At 46.1% G+C, this 12,162-nt stretch overlaps 1 protein-coding gene across 1 annotated transcript in view; it reads left to right on the forward strand.

The window, feature by feature from the left end:
- Positions 1 to 6,839, forward strand: part of LOC144153953 (uncharacterized) — a 73,686-nt gene extending 66,847 nt beyond the window's left edge. Inside the window, exons 13-14 of the mRNA XM_077685746.1 lie at positions 2,875 to 2,934; positions 6,458 to 6,839. Of these exons, the coding sequence (XP_077541872.1) occupies positions 2,875 to 2,934; positions 6,458 to 6,658 (261 nt within the window). The 3' untranslated portion in view covers positions 6,659 to 6,839. The remainder of the gene's footprint in view (positions 1 to 2,874; positions 2,935 to 6,457) is intronic.
- Positions 6,840 to 12,162: the final 5,323 nt, after the last annotated feature.

Consider the following 12,162-nt stretch of genomic DNA (forward strand, 5'->3'; position numbering starts at 1 on the left):
GAGCAGTTTTCTCTTCGGCTTTCGGGACACGACTAGGGCAAAATTTGCTAACAGATAAGTGGCCAGTCTTCTTGCATGCCACGCAGAATTCAGTGTCAGCGCAATCATCAGCTTCCGTATGACAGCGGCCGCATTCTTTGCAGACACTGGGAGAGGGGCAGAATTTTGCCATGTGCCCAAGGTCATGACAGTTAAAGCATACTACGCGTTTTGGGCGATATTCTGCAACCCGAACTAGCTCCATGTAGTATTTCACCACTCTCGGTAAAGTAGTCGTGTCAAAAGTTAGCACAGCGCGGTCAGTCTTTCCAATCTTTTGAACACGAAGGATTTCCGCTTGTTCGCAGCGAACCCATTTCATAATGGCCTCGTTGCTTTCCGCCGGGTCTACTTGTATCACACCTCGTATGGTGTTTTTGTAAGTTTGAAGGGGTTCGATTACCACTTCAATTGATTCTGTCTTGCCATCCTGTCGAAAGGTTAATCTGTCTACTTGAAGTAGCTTGGCCGCGTGGTTTTCGTCATACAGTGCTATATGAGCGCTATTGGCTGCGTCGTCAAAAGTCACTGCAGCCATTTCAGCCAATTCTGCCGAGGGGGCAGTACAACCGATAGCATTGGCTATAGCGTGTCGAGGAACGCGTCTGATTCTAATTTTAGCTAGAGGTCTCAACTGCAGGTTGATTCGTGATCGACTTACCCGGTCGCTGCGTGTGGGTCTCTTCTTTTTGGCTAGAGGAACTCGCTGCCAGCCTTCTTCGTCGTCGAGGTCATGCTGCATCTGGTCGTCTTGCGATTCGTTGTCTTCACCTTCATCCTGACGGGAGCGTGTATTCGACGGCATGGTCATGGGGTCCGATGGGCCGTTCGTGTCTTCGTGCAGCATCGCCGCTTCATGCGTCTTGAAAGAGACGCAGTGTCCACTCGATGGCTTCAATGGTGCCGGTTGAGATCTCGCAGCAACCCCCGCAGGCACAGCCGCCGCCAGGTAAGCGGCCGCCGCGGCGCCGCTAGCCGCTGTTGCAGGTATGCGAGTTTTGGAACGCCGCTGGTGCGTTAGGCCTAGCCGCCGATCCGAGGAATCCGAAGCCGTTTTCGAAGCACTCGGTGGTCCTAGGGGCCGAATCTTGGTGTCCAGGTGTTCAGCACATGTTCACGAAGACTCGTATTCACTTTAAAATCCAGGATACCAAAAAGTTCGCCAACCCAGATTGAAATTACAAGAGCCCACACACGAGGTGATTGCACGCCGTGGCCCCCTGGCGGACCTTCTGATGATGAATAAATCTTTATTTGCCAAGCTGGTGCAGATGTTAGGGCACCCGCCCGGTGGGGGGCTTCCCTATTCCGGGATACCCTGAGCTCGGCTGGCGGTGCAGGCCCTCTTCACCCGTTCACGCTGGATCCCAAGGTCTGGGCTCATCAGGCGGTTCACCCACTGCTTGTAGGAGGGGGAGGTTATTGGGGCAAGGCCTAGGGTCTTCTGGCACTCCCAAATCTGGTGGTACAGTGTACCGGGCGTTGGACAGAAATTGCAGGTAGACGGGTATTCGGGTGGGGTAAATCGCATGGAGTAGGGTTCTGTGGGGGTACGTATTTGTCTGTATAGTCTTCGAAGGGTGGTGGCTTCTGCTCATGTTAATTGGGAGAGCGGAGTCGGGAACGTTCTTCGGCCTTGACGGTAGTAAATGATAATGTCAGCATACCTGACAAGCGGTTCCGTTTTGGGGGCTGCAAGCGGTGTTTGTCCCTCTATGGTAATGATCCGGTGTATAAGCGCGAGGGCAGCGGCGCGAGCCGCCTCATTACGTTCAAGAGATTCGTGTCCAGGTATCCAGATGAGCCGCGTTTCAGGTATGTGGGCAGTATTCTTAAGAATTTGAAGTGCCCTTTTGCTGATGCGGCCTACAATCAATCGAGCTCGTCTGGTTACTGAACAATGGTTTCCAGAGGAGAGCAAAATGCGTTGCCATAGCTCCACCTCCGCTTGCTGCTAGTGGCAGAGCAAGAGGTAGCCTAGTGCGTGCAACGAGGACGTCATATAGCGGGTACGTTAACGTGATGGCAGGTACAGTCATGAGCAAATGAAACGCTAACACGAATATATGAACCAAAACGCACAAATAGCGCGATTTCTTTCCATTCAAGTCAAAAGGCGCGTGGCTTATTTGCAAAAACAAAACTGAGAAATCTGACATTACAAATAAACCAATAGCGTGCCATTATTGGACCTAGCGAACAGTATTACTAAATTTTGCGTGTTGCGGTTAATATTTTCATGTTCGCATTTCATTCGTCTGTGTCTGTCCATGGGAACTGTAAGGCCGGGGGTAGCGTTACACGAATCGTAGCCAGTCTGCTTGTTCAGGTAATTACCACCAAAGGTCGAAGAAACGAAAGCGAAGATACGCAAGCCCGACGTAGCAGCAGGGAATTCTGTACTGAGTATTGCATGTAAAGCCATGATCCCCTCGCCTTCAAAACAAGCGAGCAGACTTGAATACCTCGATGAAAATTTTTACTGCTACCATGCTTGCTACCACTTAATAAAACCGCTTGCTCACCATTCCCGCTTCTAAGCCCGAAAGAAGGGGCAATGGCTCCAGTTAAATGTGTGCGAAGCCTTTAAAGCAGCCCTTACGGGGCAATTATGTTAAGACATTTTGCGCTCTGAAAACTTGTATTCCCCTATAACCATCAAGCGCACGTCACCACTCGTGTAATCCATCTTTCAGGCGTGACTTTCAGTTCTTATAATAAAACAGGTCTAGCGAAATTGCACAATTTAGTCTGATATTTTTTCGTATTTGCTAGCATTTACAGACATCTTCCGTGATTGTTCCAATACTGCATTCGGTGGGCCTTCTGTTACAGACATTCTTGGAGTACAGACAACACCGAAAGCAGCAAGAGAAAGAGCGAGCAACGTTGGCGGTAAGGCGAGCTGTGTCCTTGTTATCTTGTCTATTTCAAATGAACTCGACAAAAAATGTAGTGCATCTAATATATTTCATCAGTGCGTCTGAAGTTCACGCCCAAATAATTCTTTTTCTTGCCTTCAACGTGAGTGTGCCAGACTAAGAATAAAAAATCAATCTAGTGTCAATCGCAGCAAAAGCGTACGACCGTACCTCGCCCGCACTGAAACATTTCACAAGTATTTTTTTTTTCCTAACCCCAAACAACAATGGAATTGTTTGCCCGTATCGATTACTGAATGTACAAGTGTTGGTTGGTTCGAAGTTGTTTTGTATAATCACTTTTTTGCAACCCTTTTCTGCTTGCGCAACGATGCTGCCTGCAGTATTTCTACATAAACAAAAAAATAAACGTCAATGCCTGCTTACACAGCGCTGCATTACATAGCTCCGCCTGTCCATGCTACTCTGCGGCCATGAGAGGCTTTATGGCACGCGCATATATTTTGTGTGATTGGCCACCCTAGAGCTCCCGGCTGATTTATTCATTGATTAAACTTGTTAACTGGCTGATGTAATTAGAATATTTACGCGCTTCTTCAAGCATTGTTCAATATACAAAAAACTTGCGGCTAATCCTTGTTGCGAATGTAGATGAGCAGCAGAGCTATATAACAGCCGAAGAGGAGGGAAGTACACGTACCGTTTGTCGTACAGAGCCTCGGCACAGCAACGCTTACTAAGGAAGATATGCACACCATTTTAACATTGTCATGGCAGCGTTTAAGGATACGGTAGAGAAGGTTAGCTATAGCTTAAAATTAAGTTTAGGACTAGTTTAAGGGGAGAATAGGTTAGGTTTAAGGTTACGTTGGCGGATAGGTACAACTTTAGGGGCATTTGAGATTTAAGGGGAAGTTACAGATACGTCTGCGACGGTTGGGTAAGGACACGTCAAATTTATTCTCAATGCAACTCAACCCTTCCCAATCGGCATTAACTCAGTTGTATCCACCTAATAGCCTTTTCTACTTTATTCTACCTAATCGTAATGCAACCAAAGCTACCCAAATCCACCTTGATCCGGCTTGCATTACTCTAATTCATCTGAATCTATTTCAATTCACCCTATTCTGACTTATCTAAATCTATCTAAATTTTATGTCTACCGAGATTCCCCCTTTCATGCTTTATTCAACCTAAACTTAATGCAACCAAATCTATCCCAATCCATGCAATTCTGGCTTACATCATCCTAGTTTATCTTGATCTATTTTAATTCACTTTACTCTAACTTATATAAATCCGTTTACATTCAACAAGTTCTACCTCAATCTACCCTATTTCATTCTAAACCAGCCGAAGCTTCTCCATCTACCTAATTTATTATATTTCACGTTGCCTTCCTTCAGCCTCATGATGTAGCATAATACACTCTAATCCCACGTAATCCATTTCAATCCGTTCGGTCCAGCTCTAATTACCTTGAATTCATATCAGCCCGTCTTTTCCTACCTTACGCTTTCTTATTTCATCTGAATTCACTTTATGCAACTAGTGTCCTTAATTCATGTTAATTTAACTACCTTAATCATCCTTAACTACCTTAATCTCCCTTAATCCCCTTTTGACAATTATATTCTTTTTATTTTTATTAAGATTCCTAGATCTAACTTAATTCATTTTTTTCGATTTTGATATCAACCGATATTCATATCTGGATATCCATTTAGCTGCCTAATTTTCCTGAAATATTATGGGGCCACCTAAATAAAGCCCAATTATCTTTATTCCATCTTCATTGCTCTAATTCTCTTTATATATATCTATCGATATTAATTACCTTAAACCACTTTAAGCCCCTTGGTCCACCTTAATCCACCTTAATCTCTCAATTAATCAATTTCATCCCACCATAAATACACTAGGTCAATAATACATCACTTTAATTTGCCTTAATTTTTCGTACTTCACCTGCACTGACTTCAGTTTGCATAATCCTTCTGTACCAACCCCGATTTAGCTAAGTCCACCCTAATATGACCTAATTCTTCTGTCCGCCTCAATCCCTTAAATCCCCTTAATTCATCGTAACGTACTTTAAGTATGTTTATTTCACCTCTAATTCGTCGTAACATTTCTTAATCCATCTTTATGAATCTCAGTCCACCATCATTTGCCCAAAGCCACCTTCATCCTTCTTAATCGCGAGTAATTATGTTTACCGTAATTATAGGTAAATGTCTTAAGCCCCTCACCTTTGTTAATTTTCCTTGACCCGTCTTACTCCACCCTAAATACCTTACGGCGCACCTTACGTCACCGACCAACCCACCGTGAAGTTTCGTTTGCCATGCCTCCTCACATGGAGGGCTCGATGTTATGAGACACTAGAGAGCCTACATGTGTCGCGCCTCCAACGGCTTCGGCGCGCAATATGTAGGCTCCGTATGAGGCACGGACGTGAAAAACCTATCTGAAAGTACACTAAATTAACTCAACTGTAAAATGCGTATTCTGAAAATTAGATTAAGTTTCCGTGTAGAGCACGCTATCCGGATGGCGACGTGTAGATTTTACTTCAGAAAGGTTTCAATGTCTAGTTGTTACGCCCTCATGGTGACACCCTCCAGTCACGCTGCCAGGTGTTCTATAAGATTGGAGAGCTGTGCGAACAGCTCCTGGAGCTCTGACTCTTCCATTCTGACGGCAACTAAGGCATCCTCTTCGTTACGTTTACCTCAATACTGGAAACGTGGTCGTTGTGGAACCAATATTGATATTGCCACGCCAGCATTTTCGTCGGTAAAGCCTCAATGATATGCACGACGTTGACTGCATTTATGTTCGTGCAGGGTCACTTCGGCATCCGGCATATAACGGACGAACGCCGAACAAAACAAGGGCAGCTGCATATAATTGGCCACGGCAGACAGCGCAGGAAATGCCGACTATTTTAATAACCGTAACATCATCTTTCGCAGCTCTGTTGGAAGACATCTTAGCTCAAATTATGAAAAACAAAAACCAATTTCACTCTACATACAATGCGTAGAACTGACAACTGGCCATGGTAACTATGTAGCTACCGAAAAATAGAAGTTTCGTGCGAAAGAAGGGACTCGAGCAACGCAGGAGCGCAGTAGTTTGACACAACGGAATAGGCCTTGATACGGCAGTGCACGTAAAAGTAGGCTAGTTATAGTGGTGGTAATCCCGACGATTTACGGGAAAGCACGTTTTTCTAGTTCCTGGTGCCTTTTGAGTTCGTATTGTTTTCCTGCACAATTTGTTTTCAGAGGAATGCATCCTCGTCCACATGATAATGCGTGCCAATCGGAGTCCTTGTTGGTGTTTAGCAGTAACCTTGTCGCATGCGGCTCTCTGCATTTAGATTTTTAAAAACGTGTGAGTGCTCAGAGGCTGTAGTTAAACTAGCGGTATAAATCTGCTCTAAGAGCGTACTGTAATTGCATGGTGCATAAAACTTTCGTTCGGTCGCTCTTCCAACCACCTGGATTCCCCTTCGCATTGCGCAGGAGTGCTACAGCCGGCAGCTGGGTGACGGCACATTTGGTCGTCCGTCTACCACAGAGAATGCAGGTGACGCCATAAGTGAGGTCGGGAAAGAAGATACGACGATGGACCCAGCGACAACGATGGTGGCTGTTGTAAGCGAAGCCTGGAGCACCGTCGCTCCCTCCACGCTGCGTGATCCTGACACTGTTAAGGCAGAGTGATGCCACTATTAACCACGTCCCAATCAGCGAGTGTTCTTGGAATAGCCAAAGGGTTGTCAATGTTTGGCAGCGAGCGGTATGATAAGAATGCATCGGACAAAGAACCCGCAAGCGTTCTTGTTTCGGATCTCTGCTGTGAATAAATTCGCCATTTATGCCCACATACTTGATTGTGTTGCTTGTGTTACTTGGCAGTCTGCGTGCTCGGCACAGAATTTTGTTGCCGTTCTAGGGACATGATGGTGACGACGGCACATTCAAATAAATAACGAGGACAGTATATTTACAAGTGTGCGTTTAACATTAAAAGCAACTTCAAAGAGTTGGTACATTCTAAGAGAGACAAAACCAGCACGGCCGTAGGTCGGTCTTCTGCTGCGCGGCGCAACGTTCGGGGCGGACCACGGCACATGCCAAAATGAGACAAGAAGGATAGGACGTAGCCTCTATCTAAAACTTGCATGCAAGAAAGCTTCCTACAAGACGCTCGTGCCCTTCCTGGTATTCTTCTTTCCGCGTTGTACAGTGAAATCTCGTTGATACGTTTTTTTACGGGAACCGGGAAACAAAATGTATTATCCGAAAATCGTATTATCCAAATAGGTTAAAAAAAGAAGGAAGATATGCACCTTCCGTCAGCAACTCACTTTTATGAAGCAACATTGAAGTAACTGCTCCATTTGTGCTGCCCTTTCTTTTTCTATATGTCCAGAAGTAAATTCTTCTAAAACGTACAAAGAGAAGCTGCCAGAATCTGTTGCTTTGGCAGACACTGTCTTGTACGACAATCCGTGTCGTGCAATAAATCGGTGAATAAGGCAACTTCCGGATGCTTGAAAAAAGAAGAAGAAAGAAAGGACGGAAAGGCTGGGACGTTAACCAGGTGTAGAGCCCGGTTTGCTACCCTGCATTGGGGAAGTGGGGTTCAGGGGATAAAAGAGAGGGCGGGAGAAGAGGAAGAGATAGGAGTGGGGAGGCGCGTACTCTAGTCCCGTTTTGGGCACTACAGTCTTGGATGCAAGTTCGTTTCGCTCAGGGACACTTTCGTCGCCTTTTGCGAGGTCGATGCTAAAGACCGATGAGTTAGGATAGTTTCTACTGTAAATGGTCGATTGTCCAATCAGCTGAGCGTGGTGGCAAGCGCGCTTCTCTCCGACAAGTATTCGAGGCAGCGACATAGAACATGCTCTATAGTCTCTTCCGCCCCACAGGCGTCACAGTAGGCGCTTCTGGCCATCCCGATAAAGAAGGAGTAGGCTTTCGTGAAGGCCACTCCCAACCACAGTCTACAAAGTAAAGTCGACTCGGTTCGAGACAGCCCATACGGAACACCTACCAGTCTGTCCTATGTATGACGCACCACACGAAAAAAGGACTTGGTACACAACGCCACTTGGTATACTTGGTTCGTCATACATAGGGCAGACTGGTAGGTGTTCTATAATGTAAGAGTGCAGAAGCATACGCTCTCCTTCGAGAAACGTCCGCGACCGCATTTGCCCTCACACTGCAACACGTGCGGCTACCACCCGGTGTTTGAAGAAACTGATATTGTTACCAAGCACGCGAAACAGTTACGCCCAGAGATAGTTGAAGCCTATCACATTAGCAAACGGGGCGAAAAGTGCGTGAGCAACCCTTCAGTGGTGATGACTAATAAAGAGGTCCAGTTCATGGCTAACGACAAATAAGTCATCTTCCCCTTTTCTCTTCGTTTTTTCTTATTCTTTCTTCCTTTTCTTCTGCTCTTTTTTCTGCTTCTCTTTGTTTTTGTATGCTACTTTGACACGTGGGGCGTGTTTGCCGTCAGTATAAATGTTTGTGGCGGGTTTTCAATACATTCAGTTGAGAGTCAGCGTCTGTCCTGTGGTAATTCTTCTGTCTGTCCCGTCTTTCACGCTGTGATTAGTTATGAACACATACCAACTCGCCCAACTTTCCATTGTCCCATATTCTGATACGAATTATGGAAGTCTTCGACCCTTAAGGTTCATCTTGGAGCTTCCCCAAAGCGGGTGGTGGGCATTAAAATCTTCGGTGAGGATAAGAGGGCCTGGTGTTGTTTCGAAGGTATGCTTTAGTCTCTGTCGGTCAATGATAGCTGATGGGAATATGTAGGCTCCGAGGAGCCTGAAAGAGAACTGTCGTTTTTTAACAGTTAAGGATACATATTAATTGGTGTCGTGCGGGCGTATCGAATGAATAGTATATGTGAGTTCCCGGCATATGAATACTATGACTTTGACAACATTGCGTTCTTCTTGGGTAAGTTTTTAATACCCAAAGAGAACGCGATGTTGTCAACTGTTTCGCGTAGGACTGACCCATCGAAGTTCAATCCTGTCGCTCCAACTTCTCGTGAACCATGTAAGCAGAATGTTTTCCTTTTACTCATGCTTCGCACCTCGCGTTTGTTTTACACCAGGTCCGCAAACTTGCAGCTTCTTTAGAAGCTACTCTTCCTGACTGACAATAGTGTTGAGCGTTGACAATGGCAAAGAGAGCTCGTTTGCCAATTCCACGCTCTTCCTCTTCGGGTTCTCTTCGAATTAGTGTACAATTTCCACTTGCGCCTTGCATTTCTTTGACGTTGTCACAAGCCTGGAAACACGGCCGCGCATATATCAACAAGGCAACAAGAGAACAAATCACTGCGCGGGAAGCACGGTCCACGGAGAAGTCGGGAAGGGAAGTCGCGCCTGCCGCGAGCACTGCGCGCCTTCTTCATTATGATACGATTTGCTACATGGCGGGGTGCATTACCTGACTTATCGCAGCTTTGCACGGAACGGCCACGCATCGCAGTAATGTCTTCGCTGCAAAACCGGCGCTTACGCTCCCCGTGCGTCTCTGCAACGTGCAGGTCGTGGCTTGTTGGAATGCGGTTTGAGCGAGTATACCGAAGAATAAACGTAAGATTACTAGAAATGTCGGTCGAGATCCGCTTCGCGATCGTATTATCCAATTTTCGGAAAACAAGTGATCGTAATAAACGCACGAGAATGCATTATTTCTAAGGGACGTTGGCCGGGAACGAAAGAAATTTCTAAGGGACGTTGGCCGGGAACGAAAGAAAAACGTGTTAGGCCGAAAAACGTAATATGCCGAACCGTATCAATTAGATTCCACTGTATATCGTTATTCAGGCGTCTCTCGTTCCTGTCACTGGTTTCCTTGAATTGGATACCATTGTGTCCTACTCCAGGGACTTCCAAGTAGCAGCACTGCGCCTCTCTATTGACGACCGATAAGCCACGGAGGAGTTCGTAATGGTTGCTGCTTTGGTCTTGTCTGGCCCCGTTATCTGCGCTCGATGGACAGAGCGGGAGCGACCAACACGGGCGGCCACCATGTCCTTGTCCTGTCGCCGCTGCTTGGTGCGCTATTACTCGCTACATGGTGTAATATGCACAACGTTTATATTGTGCTTCGTCTTTTAAAGACGATAGTCTTTCTTGGGCTACTTAAACCCAGAAATTTTGGTCTGTCTGTATGTCTGTCGGTCTGTCTGTCCGTCTGTCCGTCTCTCTGTCTGTGACTCGATTCAGCCACCGGCCAAAGTAAAACAGTGCCTGCCCATTAGTCTTATATAGTCACAGCTAAATCTACCCGTCTAAGTCCGGTGTAATGTTCATACCTGTCAACATTGTTGAAGAAGAAATAAGACATTACGCAAATATAAGACAACAAATTAATACAGAAGTGATGTTTGCAGTTTTCCTTTATAAAAAAATCATACATGCTTGACTTTGGCGAAATTAAATACTTCATCAACTCCAGAAAAAAAAAATTCACTTCGCCGTCGCCTGCTGTCGCCCGTGCCACTATATCTTCTGGCGCCATTTTAACAAATCAACCGGCAACAGTTACGAAAGGTTCCACTAGATAGGTTCCACGTTCTGCTTGCAACGCACGTAGAGCAGGGAAACGCGGTTCTATAAACGTTGAAGTAGGGCGAGCCTCGATTCACGCGCGTCTTCGCCGTACGGCAGCGTTGGCATCGAGACACCCGGTTTGGAGCAGTGGAACGCGGGAAATTTAGAATGATTTAAGCAAACCTTTGGCGTCTTTCCCTTGGGAGGAGCGCGACGCAAGAGAAACAACATGATAGGTGAGCGTGAAAGCGAAGGGAGGGATGTACTTGGCAAAAGTCGATAAAGACCATCGTCTTTTGACGACATTTGCAACGAAAGGAGCAGATACGCGGCCAATTTTTTCTTCCTGGTACATGGTTGGTCCAACCTTTATGCCTGCCTAGCGTGTACAGATCGGGTAACAGCGGACATCTGCGTCGTGCTTTTTTCGCTGCTCCTCACAGCAACCCGTCTCGCACATAGCGGCCCGGTGGAAAGAAACATTTCTGTTTCTGCAGTTTAGTATTGGAAACACTAATTTAGGTTCCTGTTACATCACCTACGCTGGCCAAAAGTGAGGCTGCTCATAAAACAACAACACCCCTTCATGTAGGCATTTGCGAAAGAGGGATTTTAAAGGAGATTCCGTATTTTTGGCAGTCTGTGATGGCAGGTCAAAATGTCTGGATAAGGTAAGTTTTTGTTGGAAATCCTGTGCGACGAAAAATGGAAAACAATATTTTCGATAAGCAAAAAAAAAAAAGAAAGAAATCAGTCAACGAGCGTGTGGCCTTGCGACCGTCGGACGACATCTGTGACGGTCGAAAAGCGGCGAGAAGGCGTAGCTGGGCATCGTGTTTAATAATGGGGTAACCAGATGACGCAGTTTGGCGAGTGACGAATCGTACGATAGCAATATTAGTATATGAACAGACCGACCTAGCACTTGTTCGAAAGCGACATGGAGGCTGTCGGAGGTGCCCACTGTTAACGACTTGTGTAGCATCGAGCGAGAACCTAGCTACATTACAAAGGTCATCGACGGGGGGGCATTGGTAACAGCACTATCTTCTATACTCGGCTACAACTTCTGAACGGCAACGGGAGTTGCCGCTGTGCCTCATCACCGCCGCCGGATGTTACTCCGCGCGGTGCAGGTAGTGCGTTACTGGGAATATTTTTAACATGGGATGAGCCGTTTCCCTGATTTTAAGGATTTAATATGCTTATAAACTACTTCAGCGATGACAAACAAACTACGTGAGAAAAGGCAGACGATATCACACATTCATAGCAATGTCCATTCAAAACGCGCGCGCCCGGTGACATCCGGGTCCGTCGCTTAAGAGGAGTGATACCGGGCATGAGCTATTGCCGTTCTCAACCTGTTTCCGAGTAGGTTTTCGCTTTCGTCCATAATTGCGTCTCGTTGTGCTTATACAGTTAATACAGCTGTCGTACGTCGCGTCATTCGCAATCGCTTCATGTGTCGACCCCTTAGAGGGGCACTTGGCGTTAATGATCCGGTGGTAGGAATAGATACAAAATGGAAATCGAGACTGAACCTAAATTTTGATCAAGGACGTCCCGACGGCCAGTGTCAAGTGCAAACACATCATTTCTTACTATACACAGAGAAAAGCAATGATA

The sequence above is a fragment of the Haemaphysalis longicornis genome, unplaced genomic scaffold (assembly GCF_048455015.1).
Source record: "Haemaphysalis longicornis isolate Haplotype H1 unplaced genomic scaffold, Haemaphysalis longicornis Haplotype H1 scaffold_9, whole genome shotgun sequence".
Lineage (NCBI taxonomy): Eukaryota > Metazoa > Arthropoda > Arachnida > Ixodida > Ixodidae > Haemaphysalis > Haemaphysalis longicornis.